The sequence below is a fragment of the Capricornis sumatraensis genome, chromosome 10 (assembly GCF_032405125.1).
Source record: "Capricornis sumatraensis isolate serow.1 chromosome 10, serow.2, whole genome shotgun sequence".
Lineage (NCBI taxonomy): Eukaryota > Metazoa > Chordata > Mammalia > Artiodactyla > Bovidae > Capricornis > Capricornis sumatraensis.
Genome location: NC_091078.1, coordinates 63,366,255 through 63,387,931, shown reverse-complemented (window position 1 = coordinate 63,387,931; position 21,677 = coordinate 63,366,255). Strand labels below are relative to the sequence as shown.

General features: G+C 50.1%; 1 protein-coding gene across 1 annotated transcript; it reads right to left on the bottom strand.

Annotated features, from left to right (window-relative positions):
* Positions 1 to 5,149: 5,149 nt before the first annotated feature.
* On the bottom strand, positions 5,150 to 13,701 carry OXTR (oxytocin receptor). The gene is made up of 2 exons (XM_068982927.1): positions 12,774 to 13,701; positions 5,150 to 5,397 (listed from the first exon to the last, which is right to left on the bottom strand). Exons 1-2 carry the CDS (start codon positions 13,699 to 13,701, stop codon positions 5,150 to 5,152), a joined length of 1,176 nt encoding a protein of 391 aa, XP_068839028.1.
* Positions 13,702 to 21,677: the final 7,976 nt, after the last annotated feature.

Sequence of the window (21,677 nt, the reverse complement as noted above, 5' to 3'; positions counted from 1 at the left end):
TCTAAGGGCCAGACTATGATGGAGTCGTTCCTTCTGTGACTCCACCTGAAAAGTAGCAGTCAGAACAGCGTAGTAGGGGTATGATGAGAATGGGCCAGAGAAGGGGGTGGCATTCCACTCCCATACACTACATCTGGCTCATGAGGTATTCCTGTTTAAGACACAGGTTGTGATTTAGTAGTGGAGACCAGGAATGACCACAAACCCATTTGTGATTCTGCAGGTAGCTCCCATATCCCATTTGAAGAAAGATATGCCTTAAGCTTCCTTCAAGAGGACAATCCAGACTCCCGTAATGTCCAGAGTCAGATGGTGGGTGTGGCTACATCATACAAGAGGTTTGTGTACGGGTCTTAGAGCATCTTCCAACAGAACTCTGATAAATGAGAGAAGCTGTGAACCAAGAGATTGGGATCAGGTCTCCTGCTGACCCCCACCCCGCCCCCCGGCACCTGCCACAGCCCAGATACACCTGTGTCACAATCAGACAGATTATGCAGATTCAAGGGAAGCCCAGCAAAGGAACTGAAGGCTGCAAGCCTCCAGATATGGCCACTGTTCTCAAAAGAAAGAAAGAGGGCAAAACAATAAATGGAAAAATACATTTATTAAGTGTACCTTTTAAAGAGCAACTACTGAAGCAGGCATCTCATTGTCGGGTACATCATTCACCAACTAGCGCAGACAGGAGACAGCATAGAAATTCACCAAGTAGAACAAAATCAAGGAATTCACATTTTGCACTTAGGGGCATTTCGCTGCAATTAAACACAAAAGGTTACACATTTTGAAACCAGGATCTTCTTAAAAGACAGCCTCCAGCAGTTACATCCTGTAGAGCCATCCCCCAAGAAGACCAAACAGTGTGGCAGATTTCTTTTCAGCACGTAAAGAAATAAGGCTCAGAGTCTTCAAGCATTCGCATTTCACTTTTCAACGTGAGAACAATGAAACATTCCAGAAGAAAATCTTCATGCTCCAATTTATTGGCACCTCCAGGTACCACTGGGCGCATTAGGTTTGTCAACAGTCCTGAAACTGCAGGGCAAAGATGGCTGGAAGACCTCAGGCATTGGGTCTGGAGGAAGACAGAGACAACCCAGTCTGAGGCAGAATTCTGGACCCCTAATCGCCTTCTTCCAGGCTTGGGTTGGGGAAACAACAGTCAATTGTGAAAATATTCTCCAGGAATATTGGGAGGGGGGAGGTGCATAGCCAGTGGTGGTGCTGAAATCAAAAGTCACTGGTCAGCTATAAAACAGACTCCTGTGCCATAATGAGAAACAAGATTCCAACCAGAGCTTTCACCGCAAGAGAATGAGGAAAGTGTCCCAGCTGGTTCTGATGCCCAAGAACCTTGCAGCTCCAGGGTTCTTGGCAAGGTTATGCCTGTGGTCAGAAAAATCAACTGAGTTGCTGTCTCCTTGATCCCCAGTGGCCTCTGGTGGCTGCTAGGATGGCAACTTCCCTAGTTGACAGCAGAGACTGGGGCATTTCCGGCTGGCGAGCAGAGAGGCTCAAATACTAACAGGCCCTGCCATCACTGCATTTGCAGCCACGCTGCCCTGGTGTCTTTGAGGTGGACACGGAGACCCCAAATCGGCATCCAGTTAGCTCCCCAAACAGCCAGAACTGGCTGGTGTTGACACTAGGCACCTATCACAGCAACACTGCACCGCCTCTGGGCTCACAGTTGACACTGTCCTCTGTCTTCAGTTAGTACTGAAGATCTTGTGCTAAATGGTGGGGCTCTGAACACTGGCATTTCAGTACATGCTTCTCTTCTCCCTGAACATCAAGATCCTGAAAGTTCATTCTACTGTGTGCGAGTGTGTTTGTGTGTGTATGTGTGTATACAATGCAGTACAGAGTGAGAAAAGGAAAGTAGAGAGAGGAGAGCTGGGGCTTTAGGAAATGCTCTAGTATCACAGTGAGTCCAAAAATACCTGTGGAAAAAAAAAAAAAGAGTGCCAGTGTGCTGATGAGCTGGCCAGTCCCAGCTGGAAAACCTCTGGTCTACAGCATCCTATGCTGAATAGCAAAAGGTGTTTCCTGGACATGGTCACATATGCTTCAAGGCTGAAAAGACATTTCGCAACATGTTTACCAGGTATTATCACTGCTGGTACTTTTGGTCAAACTGGAAACACCATCTCTCACAGGAAAACTAAGAAAACTATGCATTTTTCTGAAATGATGAGTCACACAGAAGCAAAAGCTCTGAAAAGTAAGAGATTCTAAGAAATTCATCCTTCAGGCTGGTTGCCTCTGAATTCAGTTGGTAAATATTTTTTAAGCATTAATGTAGTATTTTTAGCATATTTTCAAAATGTACACATCACTAATTCCAGAAAATCTTCACTACCCCTCAAAAAAGCCTGTAACTTAGCAGTCACTCCCCACTCACCCCAGTTCCTGGCCCCTGGAAACCACTATTCTGTAATTTGTCTCCACAGATTTGCCTGTTCTTGACATTTCACACAAATGGAATCATGCAGCATGTGACTTTTCTCAAGGTTTCTTTCACTTAATATGTTTTCCAGGTCCATCCATGTTGAAGCATATGCTAGTACTTTGTTTTATGTTATAGTTGAATAATATGCCATTGTGTAGGTATACCACATTTATTTACCCATTGGTCAGCTGATAAGACATTTGGGTTATTTCCATTTTTGCCTCTTATAAATCGCCGTGCGAGAAACACTGACATTCAAGTTTTCATGTATATGTATGCTTTCATTTCTCTTGAGTAAAAACCAGGAGTAGCATTTCTGGCTCATATGGTAATTCTATGTTTAACTTTTTGAGGAACTGCCAAACTATTTTCCAAAGTGGCTGCACCATGTTACCTTCTCACAAGTGATGGAGGAGAGTTCTAATTTCGCTCCACCTGTCATTGCCTATCTCTCTGATTAGAGCCATCTTAGTGGGTGTGCACTGCTATTTCATGGTGGTTTTGATTTGCATTTCCTTCATGAATAGGGATACTGGGAGTCTTTTCATGTGCTTATGAGCCACTTATATCTTTTCTTTGTAGAAGATACAAAAATATGTTTACTCATTTGTTTATCAAATATGTTGCTCCTATTTTAAACTAAGTTATTTGGCATTTTACTGATAAAAAGTAAGAGTTCTTGATATATTCTAGACACAAGATTATGGCTTCCAAGCATCTCCTTTCATTCTGAGTTGTTTTGTCACTTTCTTGATAGTGCCCTCTGAAGCATTAAAGTTTTGTGCCCCATTGATGAGGTCCAATTTATCTATTCTTCCTTGGGCTTATGTTTTGGGTGTTGTATCTAAGAACCCATGGCCTAGTCCAAGGCCACAAAGATTCATCCCTGCTTACTTCTAAGATATAGTTTAAGCTCTTACATTTAGGTTGATGCACTTTCAGCTAATTTTGTATGTAGTGTGAGGTAGGGATCCAACTGCATTCTTTTCCATGTGGATATCCAGCTATCCTGGCACCATTTTCCAAAAAGACTACCTTTCCTATTGAATTCTCTTGCCACACTTGTCAAAAATCTATTGGCCATAAACATAAGGCCATTCCATTCCACTGGTTTATATGCCTCTTCTTTTGTCTATACCACACTCTTTTGATTTCTGTAGCCTTATAATAAGTTTTGAACCAGAAGTGTGAATGCACCAACTTTGTCCTTTTTCAATGTTTATCTGGCTATTCTGGGTCCTGGCATTTCCATGTGAATTTCAGGACCAGCTTTTCAATTTGTATAAAAAAGCTAGCTAGGATTTTGATAGGGATTACACTGAATCTGAATATGAAGTTGAAGAGTATTGTTAACAATATTTCTGTCTCTGATCCATAAACATAGGATGTCATCCCATTTATTTAAGCCTTCAATGTCTTTCAACTATAGTTTGTAGTTTTCAGGATATGTCTTGCACTTCTTTCATTAAATTTATTCCTATTCTCTCTGATACTATTATAAACAGAATTATTTCTGAATTTTATTTTCACATTGTTCATTGCCAGGGTAAAGAGAAACAACTGATTTTTATATTGACTTTGTATCCCACAACCCTGAATTCATGTATTAGTTTTACTGGGTTTGTGTATGTGCACGCGTGCACGAATTCCTCAGAATTTTCTATGTACAAAATGGCGTCATCTGTAAGGAATTTTACTTCTTTTACAAATTTAGATGTCTTTTATTTCCTTTTTCTTTCCCAAATGCTTCTGAAGTATTAGCATAACATTTTTCACCTCAGTTTTACTTGGCTGCCTGTGCCAGACAGTCTCCTAAGAGAATCCCCTGCTCTAGGCCACCACCAGATAAGTTGGTGCTCAAGGATGCTAGCACCAGTCCACTCAAAGGCAAAAGCTCTTTGAGGCCGGGAGGATATTAGCACCACCACCAGCAAGGTCCTATTCCTCACCCCAAGCTCAGAACACTAGGCTTCTGTACCCACCTGGTCACCAATCTTATACTTACTACCTTTCTCAAGATCCCAGAATACAGTAAGTCCTCTATACACAAACTTTCTAGTTGCAGACTTTCAAAGAGGCATGCCAGCCCTTGTATTTCAGGTGTACTTTTCAAGGTACTCTACTATAAGACTGAAATGTTTTACTTTCTGCCCCTGTATTCCAGGTGTACTTTCCAAGGTACTCTAAGACTGAAATGTTTTACTTTCTGCGCTTGTATGTATTACTTGTGTGAAAAGTATTACAAACCTATTCAGTACAGTAATACACTAGCCCAGTACAGGGCCATATACAGTACTATACTATATAGTGTACTAGTACAGCACTATACAGCTGACTGTGTTAGCTGGGTACCCAGGCTAACTTTGTTGGATTTACTAACAAATGAGACTTACAAATGTGCTCTCAGAACAGAACTCATTCTTATGTAGGGGACTTACTGTTAAAGGAAGGCAGCAGTGGGGTCAGGGCAGGAGTACCCATGGGGGCCCACGGAAGATCTGGGGCTTGGCTTGATGGTTGAGTCACCCTACCATCTTCCCCGTGGGGGTTGCTTCCCCACCCAACTCCAGCTGCCCAAGGTGCAGAGGGGTACAGACTGGAAGGTACCTTATACACACATGTACACAGCCACCAAGAACCAGACTGTCGCTGTCGCACAGTCGAAGCCAAGGAGGGCGGTCCTGGCCCGATCAGTCACACCGTGGATGGCTGCGAGCAGCTTCTCTGGCTGGAGCTGTACCGGCTCAGGACGAAGGTGTACGAATGGATCTTTTTGCTGACGCTCGTCTCCCCAGGCCGGCTGCCTTTCAGGCGGCGGAATGAGCAGCAGAGGAAGCGCTGCACAAGTTCTTGGAAGAGGTGGCCCGTGAAGAGCATGTAGATCCAGGGGTTGCAGCAGCTGTTGAGGCTGGCCAGAAGCATGGCGATGATGAAAGCCGAGGCTGGAGGTGGAGGGGCAAGAGAGGAGAACAAGGCGTCACCATCGCAGCATGAAGCCTCGCCTCCTGAGAAGAGGGACCAGGTGCTGTGCCACGACACGGAGGACCACAGAGACCAAGCCTGCCTTCCTCCCACATTGGTGCTCTGAGCACATGCTCGGCCCAGCCCTGGAACGGCCCTTGTCCTTTCTCCCATCCAAAGCTTCCCTACCACATGCTTCCACCCGCAAGGCCACCTGTTCATTCCTTCCTGACCTCACAAGTATCACCTGCCTCCACTCAAAGAGTATCCAAGCACACAGAGGTATAAGCTGCCAGACCTAGCTTGTAGCCCTGCCAGCCACAAATACTTCAACTCCCCAAGAAACTGCTGTTTTCTCATCTCTGAATGACGATAACGAGAGTCCCCAAATCTCACAGGAGCACAGCAAGGGCGGAAAAGCACCTGATGCTACAAGTGGCCGATGCGCGGCGGCTGCGATCGTGACCCCGCGCCAGGGGACCGTCTGGGCTCGTCTAAGTCCATGCTGTTCTGAATGAGTGACCCAGCAGGGGAGAAGAAGGCTCCAGACTTATTCCAGCTGACTTACGAAGATGCTCTTAGCCCAGGAATATCTGATCTTGCATGCAGATCTCAGAGGTAGGGTCTTCTGCTTTGCTCACACACAGCCAGGATACTCCAGCTGGGAAGAGCGCTGTAAAATCACCCTCCCTGCTTTCTGCTCGCCTGCACTCTAGCTCCAAGTCCCAGGGCCACACCACTTTCCTGGTGGTGGTCTTCTACGCTGAAATCCTCACTGTGTTGACCGTCTCCTTTCAAAACATAGCCACCCAGTGGGTTGCTACAATCAAGCACTGACTGAAAAGGTGACTGAGAGAGGCGCTGCCCCAGTGGAGTCCAGCAGGCTGGCAGCAGATGCTGCAGTGGCCACTCGGGGTCCCGTGTTAGGACCCAGGCACTCAGCCCAGAGCTGCCAGAGAATAGCAAGCAAGCCCTCAGTGGAGTTTCTCTGGGGACACTCCCTTCAGCCAGAGGGTAACACTCTGTCCCAGGAAGCCCAGATCGAGTGCCTGCTTCATGCCAGGGCCCCCAGGCTGGCTCCCGTGTCTGCTCTGAAGGACCAGCCCACCTCCCAAGTTCCTGTGATTCTGGCCCCGGTTATGCTACAGCAGAGTGATGGGGAAGTCAGTTTGGACAAAAGGAGGGTGTGGAAATCAGAATCTACAGACTCATCCAAGAGAGGGTCAGCAGCCAGCATCTCCTTGGGGGTCAGGCCCATGGGGAGCCCCTTACAGAGGACCCAGACGCAAACCCATGGGGTGTGAACCCCCTTCCTACCTATCCATTCTCTGAGCCACATCTACTGTCTGAACCTTAACAGCCTTACCTTGAAATGGAGGTGACACCCACTAGGACTTTGAGAAAATTGGGGGGAAAAATTGTGTGAAAAGGCATTGTGAATGGCAACGTGTTTATTCAAGTTATCATATTATTATTTACAGATATGAAATGTGATCAACTGCAGAATTTTTTTATCGCTCTTGAGTTCAGTTCAAGAAACTGTTCTTTGCCCTTTTTTCCATGACCTAAAAAAAACCCCAAAACTCAAAACCCAGAGCCCTGAGATTGGATTACATGACCCCAAAGGAACTCCAGATGGTCTGCTGTGGAAAACTTTACTCTGCCATAAGAAACCCAACAGGGAAGGGGGGTGCAGCCATGGGTGAGAAAGGGATTTCAGGGTTTCCACCAGGTGAGCTTGGCCCTCAAGGCCCAAGCCCTAAGGGCTTGCAAACCACTCTCTCTGGTCCTGGAGAGAAGAGGGGCTGAGCGGGAGGCATGAACCAGGGATCGGGCCTCACACCTGCCTGGCCTGAGCTCACAGCATTTCTCAGGAAAGGGAGGGAGGGGCGGAGGAAGAGATCAGATCTCCATACTTCCTCCCCTGCTGTGTCTACTCAGTGCCAGCCACCCAAGCAACCCTGGGGACCTGCCCTCAAGGGATTTACAAATCCAGGTGAGAAGGAGAGAAGCAAGACAGGCCTTCTAGTCAGTGGGGAGTGGGGGCATTGGCGGACGGGCAATGAGCGCAAGGCAGGGCACTAGGGGTGATCTTCGAGTGGGGGCTCCTACATGCCAAGCAGAGAAGTGAGCAGAAAGGGCCACGCGCCAACTGCAAACATCCCCTGCTGGGCATTTACCGCCCCCAGGAGACAGACACCATGCTGAACCTCCACCCAGAACCATGACTCACGGACGAAGTGGGTGGCCGAGGGCCATGCGAGGACAGGGTGTCCCAGTGGTCCACCCACCCACCAGCCTGGCTTTACTCAAGCCTCACGAAGTCCCCTATGCGGATTTCCCGGTACTGCCCCCGCCTGTCACCATCACTGTCACCCTGGGCCCAAATTAGCCCGGAACAGCTGACGGGCAGCTGGCCATGGCCTCTCCCCTCTGGCTGTGCTGTTCCTGAGGCAACGAACACATGTCACTTACAATTCAAAGACCTATGGCTCAGTTGAATCTGATCAAGCTCATCAACCTTCCTAAGAGGCTCTCCTCCAGAAACCACTCACTCAGTTCAAGGTCTCCCCTCCCTAACCCTACCCCAACCCATGGCTCCCAACTCAGGTATCTCTCATAAGGACTAAATCCCTATCCCTACAGGAGCTATAGGAGAATTTGGGAGTTGTGGTGTACAGAGGCTTTTTTACAAAATGATTTCTGGATGTACATGTACAGAAAGATTGAATATGAGTATGTTTTCCAAGGCTCTGTCTTTGGAAAGACCACCATTTTACAACACTGGAATTGTAAAAGTCACAGGTGTGTGATCTCACCATGTATAAGGTCAAGAAAAAGAGCTAAACTTGTGGACTACAGAGCTTTAAATAGTCTTCCGTGATGCCACTGTTCAAATCTGGGGACATGTGGGGCCTACCAGGAAGGACCTGAGAAATAACCATGTTCTAGAATCAGAAGAGGTGAGGTTTCCTGCAAACAGAGAGCCTCTCCTTACCCTTTGGAGAATGACAGGACCCTGCCACCAACTTGGGCCACTCATGCAAAGGCAAGCCATACGTTTTAGAAACAGAGATAATACATTAAAGCTTTTTAAAGCCTCATTACTCAATGTGCAGTCAAGGGCCCTGCACTGGCATCACCTAGGAAATGCAGTCTCACCCAGATGTGCTGAATCAAAATCTGCAATTTAACAAGTTCTCCCACATGATTCTATGTGCAAAATGAAGTCTGAGAAGTATTCCAATGATCTCATCAGGCAATGTGCATATGTTTCTTTGCATAACCAGCTCCTACTCATCCTTCAAAATCCTTTTCAAATGTTGATTCCTCTCCGATCCTGATTTTTTTCCAGGGAGCTAGAATCAATGAATCCTGGGGGCACTCACAGTACTTCTGACAAATGAATACAACTCTTACAGCATCATCCCTTCATATTGTAATTACTTCTGCTTATAATCTGTGGTTGAGCACTGTATGATCTCTGTGGCTCTGTCCTTGGCCACTAGCAGAGGCTGGAAAATGGGAAACGTCCAATAAGGGACTAAATTGAAGTGAAGCATGAAATTAGCAGACAGGAAGTCCTGACAAACAAGTCACCACCACCAGTATGTTGAAAAGGCAAAAAGACAATTTCTCAGCTTGATGATGGGAGATGGGCCCCTAACAAGATGACTGAACGCAAATACTATTCCCTCTGGGAAAAGTGAGTTCGCACTCAAATATTAAGGTCAGGTGGGGATAAAGAGAAAGAAACAGAATGAGTAGGTGTGACCATTACAGTGTGAGGCGTGGACCGAGGAAGGCAGAGGTCCCTGGTACTGAAGCGTCTGGAAAGCGGGGGAGGTACCAGCGTTCCAGCAGCGCACGGAGGGAGGTGCTGGCAGAGGCTGCCCCTCAGTGGCCTGGAATCAGAATCACAGGAAGACCACCTGGTTACAACACTCTGCCACCCACTCATCCGAAACGGTCCCCTTGGACTTCCAAAACTCAGAGCTAGACTCTCCCCACCTTGTGTCATACTGCTTCCTCTGGGGAAAACCTTAATTTTCCTTGACCTCTTAACACTCTTGTTCCCAGCTTTACTGGACTTGCCACCACTCAATGAAAACTGCAGTCCCTCTGTGAAAATGCACTCCTGAGCCCAACAATCCACACTCCCCTGGCTGTATGGACAGACTCCGTGACTGACGCGTCTTGAAAGCTTCCCCTCTGTAAAGCACTGACAGTGCACTTGCTGCACGCCAGGCTCTATGCCACCAGCCCCTGCCGCCCTCCGCACAGCATGAAGCCTAATCTCAACCCCAGCAAACAGCCCCAGGCAGGATTAGTCAACCATCCAGGGTGACTGCTGCTTGTTTTACAGATGGGGAAACACTTACAACCAGGCCTTTCATTCAACCTGTGCATTTCAACCTTTCCCCTGGCAAAATACCCTGGCAGATATTTGATTATGCCGAGTGGTGGGGGGCGCACTTCCTCACTGAGTAGCCAATTCTATGGCCAGAGGTCTGCATAAAGTCTTATTTATCTTTAGTTCAACTCTACACACCCATCCCTGCCCCATCTTATGCACCTTCCTCCTCCCATAACCCACATATTTGTTCAACTAGCATTGGGTGCCCTCCAGTGGGTGGCCAGCTGTGCGCTAGGCAATGGGCACACACCAGAGAACAGGAGAGGTGGCATTCCCCCTGTGACAAGGCTCACAGTCCACCTCTCTGGCTTTTAACAAGCTTCTCCACATACCAACCCTCCTGGACACACTACCTACTGTCCAGCAGACTCTGCCAACACATCCCCCCTCCACCCAGGCTCTTGAGTGAGAAATGTCCATTTCCTCTGACTGGAATAAATGTCTATCTCCTCTGACTGCCAAGATTCTCAAAGCCAATCCCAAGAATGAAAACAAAATTTTTAACAACCAGAATGGGGGGAACGCAAAATGACATTGATCATGTGGTCCCCAGGTGCCATGGGTCACACCATGTCATCCTCATAACAGCCCCATGAGTAGAGCTGCTGTCCTCATTATAACAGAGGAGGAGGCTGGGCTCAGAAAGGGGAAATCATCAGCTCAAGGACACACAAGAGAAAGTGGAAGGGTGGGCTCCAAACACAGGCCGACACCTGCTCCAACATCTGCTGTTACCCTGCACCAAGACCTGGGGACCTACAGGCCTGCCTGCTGTCTTGACCAACTGGATACATCCATCTGTCTTCATCTCCCCTCAGAGAAGCAGCTCGGGGTCAGAGTCCCTGTTACCAGCAGCCAAGCAAGTTCCACAGAGTTCAAGGGGAAAGGTTGGTGCCAAATCTTTTGGCTGTGCAATTTGATCTTGAAGGTTCCATCCGGGGCTTGTCCAAACCTGCCAGGGCTGTCTGGTCCCAGCCCTTCTTCTGCAGACTTACCAGACTCACCAAAGCAGGGTCCCAATAGCATGTGGCTACTGGGAGGGGGTGCTCATTAAATTATCACAACCCTCCTCTTGCTTTTTTCTCCTCTAGTTTCTGCTCTGAACAATGAAAATACTGAAATTGAGAGTTTTCCTCTTTGCTTTGGCTCTTATGAAAAGGAAGCCTCTTGCGCAGTGACCCCCCCCCCCCAACACACACAGAGGCTTTATTATTGCTATTATTATACTTCTATCCTTTTCCCCCCTTTCTTCCCATTTTCCTGTATCTATTTTATCATGCCTGGGACCTGAATCTTTGAGCCCCCTCCTCAAGTTATTTTTGGAACAAGGTGAGCTCTAAACCAATAAAGGCAGAGCTTGGTGTGAGTGAAGGTGTAGGCGGGGCGAGATAGAAAAGGATCAGCTGGGTTTCCAGGGACCGGCAAGGGGGAGCGAGACCTAAGGAAAGAGTTCTGTGGGGGCCACAAGGCTAGCTGACAAGCCACATGTGATTTCTCCAGCTGCCCAGTTAGTCCCTGACCTGTGAGCAAAGCAAAGTTAGCGAGCTGAATGATGATTTCAGCTTCCACGGGTTGGCTGCCATGTTGGAGACTGCTGGAAGCAGTAGTGACTTTATCCAGAAATGGGATAAGTTTGCTTTCTCACTGACAGAACAGCTGAAAGAAAGCCCCTCAGTCTTTCCTTACAAGCAGTTGAGCCGCCGGCATTCCAGTGCATTGAGATTACCTTCCAACCAAAAGGTGTCAGTCATTCACCACCACAGATCACCCCTCCTGCTGTTTGCACAGGAGGGACCGGAACTGTCAGGGATGAAGGCTGAAGGCGCAAAGCATCGGCCACAAGCCAGCGCCCCAGATGCTCTGCCCCCCTGGATCCCTCCTCACAGCATCCCACCCCACCTTCCCCTCCCGGTTTCACCAGCCACCCTCAGTTCTGACCCTGTCTGTCCTCCAGTCTGGGGAGCGCGCGTTCCCCGCCTACCAGAATCACCCGGGCTCCCGAGACAAATGGGAAAGTTTGCGTCCCGTTCGCTCCCTTCCCTGCTTGCCCCCACCCCTCAGCAGAAGCACTGTCTGGGTTCCTGGGCGCTGACAGCGCCGCCGCCGCAATACTCACCTCTCCACCTCGCGGCTAGGGAGAGGGCGAGGGGCGCAACTCGCCTCCACTCGGCAAGGGATTCCCCGTCTCCGCCCACTGACGGCGCCCCGCCTCACACCTTCTCAGGCGCGGTTGGAAGAATCCAAGCAACCATCTGCCGCTGCTCTGATCCAAACCAGGTCTCCCGGGTTCACACTGACTTGAACTTAAAGTGGAAGTTCAAGGGAAGTGAACTTAACGTGGTAGGAGATTGGGCCTGGGTCAGAAAGTCACCTCCCCGCATCGCTCCTCAGGTGGAAAAGGCAAGTCATTGGAAGCTCAATTTTCTGGTCCATAACAGTGAATCAAATACCCCATGTGGCCTAAAGACTGTGGTAGGGATTTTACGTGCATTTTCTCATTTCATTCCCCTACTGTTGAAGAGGGGGCTTCCCTGGTGGCTCAGTGATAAAGAATCCACCTGCTAATGCAGAAGACTCCGGTTGGATCCCTGAGTTGGGAAGATCCCCTAGAAAAGGAAATGGCAACCCACTCCAGTATTCTTAGCTGGGAAATCCCTTGGGCAGAGGAGCCCGGCGGGCTACAATCCATGGGGGTCGCAAAAGAGTCGGACACTGGTTAGCAACTAAACAACTGCAGGGGAAAAGTGGCTTATCATTTTTGCTATTTTACAGAAAGGGAAGTCAAGGCTCAGGGAAGTTATGCCCCAAATCACTTGGCCAGCAGATGATGTGGCCAAGGCTCAGAACAATCCACGAAGCCCGCCAAACCCTGGACAGGAACAGCAGGACCAGGGCCACGCCCGCTGCGCTCCCTCCTCCCAGTGTTTCCGCCCGCGCTACCTTCCTTGGGCGCATCGGCATCCCAGACACTCCACATCTGCACGAAAAAGAATGGCGTCCAGCACACGATGAAGGCCAGCACGACGATGAAGGTCATCTTGACCGTGCGGATCTTAGCCTTAGAGATGAGCTTGACGTTGCTGACGCGGGCCAGAGCCGCGCGCCCCGCGCAGTCTGCCGCCGCGCCCTCAGCCCCCGCGGCAGCCTCTGCCGCCGCCGCCTCCGTCTTGAGCCGTAAGTTCTGCCAGATCTTGAAGCTGATAAGGCCGTAGCAGGCGGCAAGCACGATGACCGGCACGATGTAGACGGCGAGGGTGATCCACGTGATGTAGGCCTTGGGCCCCCAGGGCTGAATGAAAACGGCCCAGCAGTCGAAGACGCCGTCGGCCACCTCGCGCAGCGAGAAGATGTGCACCTGCGGCGCGCTGGCCACCAGGCAGCCAAGCCATGTGGCGAGTACCGCCAGGCGGTCGGTGCGGCGGCGCAGCGAGCGCAGCGGCTGGCAGATGGCCAGGCAGCGGTCGAGCGACATGAGCAGCAGCAGGTAGGTGGACGCGAACATGCCCACCACCTGCAGGTACTTGACGAGGCGGCACAGCAGGTCGGGCCCGTAGAAACGGAACGTGATGTCCCACAGAAGCTGCGGCAGCACCTGGAACACCGCCACCACCAGGTCGGCTATGCTCAGGTGCTTCATGAAGAAGAAGAGGCGCGAGTGCTTGTGGCGCGTGGTGCGCAGCGCCAGCAGCACGCACGCGTTGCCGCTCAGCGCCAGGAACAGGATGAGGGACAGCACGGCCACCTCCACCCGCGCCAGGGCCTCGTTGCGCTGTGGCGGCCCGGCAGTGCGATTGCCCTCGGTTCCCGGAGGCGCCGCGCTCCCGTTGACCGCCTCAGCGCTCCAGTTTGCCGCAAACGCGCCCTCCATGACCGTGGCCGCCGCGGTGCGCCCCGGCCTTCGAGCCCTTTAAGGTGCGGCGCGCGGGGCGGGGCCCGACGCGCAGTCCCGGCGTGCCTGGGGGCGGGGTGGGGGCGCCTGGATTCCCCTCCCTGAGACTCCGCGGACAGATCTGCTGGGTCGGGCTCTGAAACAAACCCCGAGGGCCGTGAGAAGACCGTGCGTTTCTCTCCCGACTCACGTATGCCTCAGCTGTCCCCTTTCCAGGAACCCCAAATCATCTAGGACTAGGGCCACCACCGCAGGCCCTGGGGTTGCTGAGCGGCCGTCCTAGAGATTCTGAGATACTTCTGAGACACGGGAAATGAGCGCGAATCTACCGGACCTGCAGTTCCTTGAGATAGTCGCTTCCACTGAAGGAGAGGGAGAAACATAACCAGTTTCCTCCCGGATTTCTAAGCCAGCCACCTCCCCTAGGGATCTCCCAACTAGTTACTCCCCAGAACCCACAGGACAGCCACCTCTCCTAGTAAACCCCACTCCGGATGCTCCCTCTGAAGAGCCCCCTGCCCCCAAACAGCCACTTGCCTGGGAAACCCTACTCAAGACCATCCCCCTCCAACCCCCTTTCTAAAATGCTTAGCCATCCACCCCTGAACTTCCACAACAACCGATTCTTCGCCTCCATCCTGGAGGCACTCCTGACTCAGTATATCCAGGATGCCTAACCTCTGTTCTCAGTACCCCTGACACCTCTCGGGGGAGATCCTCCCCAACCCAGCATCATCGAAGGTTCGGCAACTCAACAGGCGTCTTGGCCCCTGACAGCCAAGGGATCTCCGTAGACATCCTGAGCAGGTACTTTACAATCTCTCAGAGTACCGGCGGCGCCTCCGGTACTAGGATCTCAAAGCACTCCAACACCTTCTCTTGGGTCCCAGTGGCTCCACCAGCGCCAAACATCCTGTCCATTCATGCGCTGGATCCAGCTACCTGAACCGAGTCGTAGGGCGAAACTACACTTGGTTCCCTGGGGAAGTTGCACCGCCACGGATGGTTCCAAAGACACGTGCGCTCCCAGCGCAGGTTGAAATGGCTGCTGCCGGTACCCAGTCTGATAGGATGCTAAGGGCTCAGACGCTGTAACCTGGGGTGGAATCACCTCGCCTGAAGCCCTGACTGGTCGCTGGGTAGGGACTGCTGCTGCTGCTGCTGCTAAGTCGCTTCAGTCGTGTCCGACTCTGTGCGACCCCCACAGACGGCAGCCCACCAGGCTCCCCCGTCCCTGGGATTCTCCAGGCAAGAACACTGGAGTGGGTTGCCATTTCCTTCTCCATGCATGAAAGTGAAAAGTGCAAGTGAAGTCGCTCAGTGGTGTCTGACTCTTAGCGACCCCATGGACTGCAGCCTTCCAGGCTCCTCTGTCCATGGGATTTTCCAGGCAAGAGTACCGGAGTGGGGTGCCATTGCCTTCTTGAGGCGATCAAAGAGCCCTGTCGAGGCTATGCGCGCGGACGGCGTTAGGATGCGGCGCTGCCTGCCGGTGGCCAGCTTTTCTGCAACGTGTAGCGTGGGGTGCACCCACACACAGATTCGCTAGGAGGCGCGGAAGGCAGGTCTTGCTGGTTTCCGCGAAGCGGTATAATCTTCCCCTGCGTTGCCCCAGCGCGGTAATCAACAGGTTTATTTCACAGTGACTTAAAGCAGCAAGGGGGAAGCAGCTCGTAAATAATATGCTTGGTTTCTTCCTTTCTTGATTTAGAAGCTCCTGACTCTCAGGCAAATGGGAGGCCTGGATAGCAGTGCTTCCCTGTTGAGTTGACAGTGAGGAAGTTACAAAAGCATTTAACAGATATTTCCCAATCATCAGGCCAATTTCAGGGCTTCTTCCCCTCCTACTGTTCCAGGGAGCTTGATGTAGTGGATTTAGCAGTGGATTCATGCTTTGGAATTCTTTTGCTCCTGTTTCCATTCATGAGGAATGAGATACTTTCTGTTTCAATCAGCACTGGGTGGGAGAGGTCTTCACTTAGTTTTAGGGGAAGATCTCAAGGGCAAAAAAAAAAAACTATCTTCATTTTAAAATGACTCTGCTTGATTATGGCCCAAAGCCATTACTGCCTCTTTGCTATGCTTCAATGTTAAAATCCTAAAAAATGTCAAAGTAATATGAAATTCTAAGATGGTTTTTCTGACTCCTAGCTCTTTTTCTCGGAGAAGGCAATAGCACCCCACTCCAGTACTCTTGCCTGGAAAGTCCCATGGTCAGAGGAGCCTGGAAGGCTGCAGTCCATGGGGTCGCTGAGAGTCGGACAGGACTGAGCGACTTCACTTTCACTTTTCACTTTCATGCACTGGAGAAGGAAATGGCAACCCACTCCAGTGTTCTTGCCTGGAGAATCCTAGGGAGGGGTGGGGGCCTGGTGGGCTGCCGTCTATGGGGTCGCACAGAGTCGGACACGACTGAAGTGACTTGGCAGCAGCAGCAGCTCTTTTTCTACTCTAAAATCATTTTTAAAAATAATTTAAATTGGCTGAGAAAAAAATGGCAGAAAGAAAAAAGAGGGTTCAAAAGTAGACATGGCTCTTTAAGTATCGTTAACTGCATCTCTTCCTGACATTTCACTTACCCCTTTTAAAATTGTGTGGCTAGAATAGTGTTAGTCAAGGATGGGGGCTAACAGTTACAGCCCTGTGCCAAGACATACTAGGGGTGGACCATTGCTGCTGCTAGATTCTGGGCTTTACCACCTACGACCTATGTGGCCAAGTCATGGAGCCCCTGAGACTCAGTTTCTCTGGGGGCTGACCTCGTGGGGCTGTGAGGAAGTAAGACTTCACTCACGTGAGGAGTGCTCTGCAAACAGGTAAATACATCTGAAGCTGTTTTCTCACACTGACAATCCTCACTCCAGGACCATCCTATGCAAACATGTTCTCATCCAATCAAACTCCATCTTACTTATCTTCCTGGATTGAACTCATTTATCTTTTCAATTAAGATCAACAGAGAGTGTATGTGTGCATGTGTGTGTGTGCGTGTGTGTGTGTATGAGACAGAGAGAGAGAGACTGTACCAGGCAAGGACCTCTAAGTAAGTTAGGCTCTCTGAACCCGAACTGGTGTGATGAGAATCTGAGATCTTTACCTCTTCTGGGAAGCCCTCCCTGACCACCTCAGCCCACTGAGAATTCCCCATTTTCTGAAGCTCTGATGCTTGACTGCAGATTTCACCTATAATATGAAAGTGTCGAGTCTCCCCAGTGCAGTGTAAGTGCCTAGAATACGTCTTGCAGATCATGGTCCTTTATATAATTACCATTATGTTTCCTGACGTGCATACCTATCAATAGCAAGTTGTTGAGAGAATTACACTGGATTACCCAAAAACACCCCTCTGCAAATTAACCACTAGGTTCAGTCTTTTGCTTCCCAGAATAATCTTTCTGAGGAAATCTGGCTAAAAGAGGACTCTTTGTGAGAAAGCATGCTATTCTGATATGTTCACTATTTTTCCTGAGAGGGAGAGATGGCAGAGATAAAGCATGGTACTTCCAATTCCACAAACATGTCCACTGACTGTGGCTGTGACAACACAACCTATTAAGGAATTACTATCAACACACACATTCTCCACTTGCCGACACCACTGGTCTATGTTAAGGCATGACCAGAGAGAAAAAGCCTTCTAAGGTGGGGACAGAGCTTGGAATAAAAGGTTGTTCTTCTCTTTTCTTTTTTTAAAGCAAGCTATTCTTAGGCAGAAGAAAAGGTTTATTGAGAATCAGGAGCTTTGGAATGTGTGACTTTTTGAAGAGGTAGGGCCTAGAGGAGGGAAGTCATTTAAACGTGGGGGTTATCTTCACAGCAAGTGAATGAATGAATGAATGGAGTTCTCCTGAGGACTACTGAGGAGGAAACTGAGGTTCAGAGAGGGGGGGGGCTTGCCCAAGGCCCCATAGCTGGTGAAAGAAGGCCAGCGTGGCTGGAGTGGAAGCATGAGGCAGATCTAGAGACGTGGCAGGCACCAGACCCCCAGCCTGGTCGACTTGGGTGTCTTACCTGAGGGAGAGATGTGACCAGTGACAGGCAAGGGGCTGGCTAGCGGCTCAGGTATGAAATTGCAAGGGGCTAAGAGAGGTGACTTGAGATAGTCCCCTAGGATCACTGGAGAGTCAGCCTAGATTCATTCAGGGCACACAAAGAAAGCAAAGCTCTTCTCCATCTGCCCTCCACTCAACTCCCTGCCCCCTGCACCTCGTTTCTATCAGTCCATCTCTGGTGGGATGAAAGAGCCTAAGGGGGATTCCAGTGACCTGACAGCTCCAAAACAAAACTTGTCCTAAACCTCCACCAGTTCCAACAGCCCACTCGCTTTCATATTTCATTAAAAAACAAAGGACATTTCTTCCCAGAGGGGGCCCCTACTGAAGTTCACCTCTCCTCCTGGGCTGCTGAATGCATTATGGCCGAGCAGACTATGTGCTCTTCTGGCACAAACATTCACTCAGTAAATATCTTCTAAGCACCTACTGTGTGCCCGACAGAGTGACCAAGGATCACAGCACCGAGTCTGGAGTTGAACTCCACTCACCAGCGCTCCTGAGATGGGCAAAAGTCAAGACAAGCAGGACAGGGATCTCAGCTGCACCAGGGATGCAGAGTCCTGTATGACCAAGGGCAAGTCTTCATTCTTCCAGGGCCCTGGTTTCTTCTCCTAAGAAAATCTCTGAGATCCCTCACAGTTCTCATGGCCATTCTCTAAGTCTAGTGAGCAAAGCACACACAATGGAGCAGGGAGCACGCAGACTGATGCAGCATCTCAGTGCCACCGAGGCCTGGGGCACTCAGTAGGTACTTGGCAAGCACTAGCAGAAGGACCGAGCCTCAGAAGTCACAGTGCATCCCTCTGCCACATTCTGCTCCACGAGGCAGTCACTAAGTCCCCCCAGGGGCAGGGGGAGGAGAAACAGAGTCTGTCTTTTGCAGGGAACAGTGAAGTGCTGGAGGCACGTGTGACTAAAGCTACTGTTGTACCTTTGGGGGAAAAATACACAATCCCACTGTGTCAGTGAGTTGCTCAGAAAGCTTCAATGAAAGAAGAGCTGGAACGATGCCTGCTACATGGCGAGTATCCAAGAAACAGGAACTAGGATGTGGCCAGTGCCTACAAGGATGCACAGTTGTCCAGAGACCACAGATCAGGAACCAGTGGCCCTGTCCAGAGAGATGAGCTGGAATCTGTCCTCTAAACCCCAAGCCACAGGGCTCAGAGTTCACTTCACTATCCCCCAATCTGAGTGAACCAGGGGCCTATGACAGGAAAGCCACATTAGTGACAGTTTTCCCACATGCCCCCCCACATCTAATACACCCCAATATTATTGCCAAAGGTCCCAGATTACGAGCCAAGGGCATTGGTCCTAAAGAAACCACACATCCTAGACAAGACAGACTAAGTACATGGCTCAGAAATGAGAACAGAAACGTCTGCAGGCTGCAGAGCCAGTGGAGACATACGCAGCTTCTGGAAACAGAGGCTCAGATGTCCTCCAGGCCAGCAAAACAGTCCCTGGCAAGCCACTCTGGGGGCCTGCACAGCCCAGCCCTGGGCCAAACTGTCGTTGGGGTCTGTCTTCTCTTAACAGACCTCCCTCAGCTTCACCAGAGAAGACCAGGCCACAGAAATTTCAGCCAAAAGTAGCCACAAATATCACTGCTCCCAGAAGTGGTTTTGTTGTTGTTACTGTTGTTTTTTACCTCATGGAGCATTTCTCTCTACCCGGGGGTCGGGGGTCGGGGGTGGGGGGCAGTCAGGCACAGAGTGACAAAGAAACAACGGAGAGGACAGCAAGGGCCTGCCGAGCCCCTGCACGCCAGTGTCTACTCATACCACAGTCCTGAGGGCCAGCACAGTGTGGAGAGGCCACAAGGAATTGCAACGAAGACACAAAAGAACCATAAATGTGTTAAATGATGGACCAGAAAGGACTCCAGAAATCATGTCTTGCCATCTCGTTGCTTCTTAGAAAGTAAAAGCGTGATTCAGACTGGGATCGGGGCTGACCCCCATTTCTGCTGCTCTCCTGCAGGGCCAGGCCCCTCTGGCTGCAGCTCTGATCTGTTGGCAGCTTGTTGGCTCCAGGCAATGAGCCCTCCAAGCCCTACACCGGGCCGCCTGCTCCAGGAGAGGCGCTTCTGGACTGCCTGGAGCTGGGGGAGGGGGCCCTGAGAGTCCAGTTCCAGCCCCAGGGCAGTGCCACGCACCTACTTTACAAGGTTGAGTACAAAGTGACAATGTGGAGCCCCTTGTTCAAATTTGATTAAGAAAGTGACATCAGAGTGTTAAATCAGGAGTGGAGCCTGAATTAACGCAGAGACTGCATGGCCCATGAATCCAGCTCACCCATCACCCTTCACAGCATCCATTCCATCTCAAAGACTGACTTTTTCCTTAATTATCTCTTGATGCTATCTCCCCCGTCCCCCACCTCCATGCCACTGCTCCACACTACGTTGCTGGCCACACACTTCCTGGACATTGCAACCCTGCTCTCCCCTCCCACCTGCTCTCCATACAGCAGTCAGTTAGCTTCTAAAATGACACTTGCGATGACGTCATCCTCTACTTGCCCTGGGAGTAAGCGCCAAATACTTTAAGGTAGCCTAGGGCCCTCAGTGGTCCAGCCCCCGCTGCCCACACCAGCCTTGTCCTGCTCCACTCTCTTTCTGGTCCTCTGAGTTTCAGCCACTTCCCCATTCCCCTGGCCAAGCAAGCACATACTCATGTCTCATCTCCCAGCACACCCACCACATCCTCCTAACTCCATCAGGACTTCTCATCTGCAGACTCCTCCTCCTCAGCACCTTCCATGAGTGTGATTTCACTCCATTTGTGTGGGTTTCTGGGTAATGATGAGTCTGGCTGTGGTCACCACAGTGTCCCCATGCCTAGAACCTTGGAGCGTGCACAAGTCATAGAATGAATGAGTTGCCACTGAACCAGTGGCTGCCACAGACAGAGATCCTGGGGCTGACAATGTGCCCAGTTGGTCATGAGGGGGAACAGGGATGTCTCCTCAACTGTGACAACAGGACTAGGTTACCTTCCTTGAATGGATGTTGTAAGGATGAAACTGTGTTGTATGTTAAGTCAAATCATTATGCTGTATACCTTACACAGTGCTGTGTGTCAATTGTATCTCAATAAGAAAAGAAAAAAAAAAAAAGAATGAGACTGTGGAGTCCCATACCAAGGTCACAGGTGCAAGGCCTCACCACAGAAACAGGATCATCTCCAGAACTGACTGAGCCGCATTGTAACTGTTCCCAAAAGCCCCCTGATCCTTACCAGCCAGCTTCCTGACCCCAAATTAGGCAACAATGACCACCTTGGTACTCATCCTCTAGCACCCTAACAAATCACCTAATGCCACCCTTCCAGCAGGAATTTTATCTTCAGGATATAGAAATTGGCTACTAGCCCAGAATCATCACTCTCACTTGAACCAGTAGGCTGTTCTAACAGTATCGACTCTCCCTGGCCTGTCAGAAGGTCAGCCTGCTGTGCTCGCAGCAAGCACATTATCTCTGCTCTTTGTTCTCAGTAACACTCAATCCTTTCTGCAATACTCTGGGTATGGAAATTCTTTTCCAACCTGCGCTCAGACTGCCACAACATTGACTATGTATAAAAAAGCACCTGGAACAAGAGCAATGCTCAAGAGAGTCTATTTAATGTTTGTGGATGGACACTGTGAGGCCTGGGGCAGGTGGGCATCAAGGGAGCCCTCCAGTCTTTCCTATCCCCAAAAATCTGGGATTCTAGGAAGAAATGCTTAGATTCCTTTCTTTTCATGACAGATTAGAGACTGTATGCATTTCCTCTTCTAGAGGGACATGCACTTAAAAGGGGGGCTCCTGTTGCTACTTCAGGTTGCATAATACCCATCCCTGGCCAGGCACAGGCATGAGAGGAAGTGATTCAAATCCAGTGGGGATGAGTT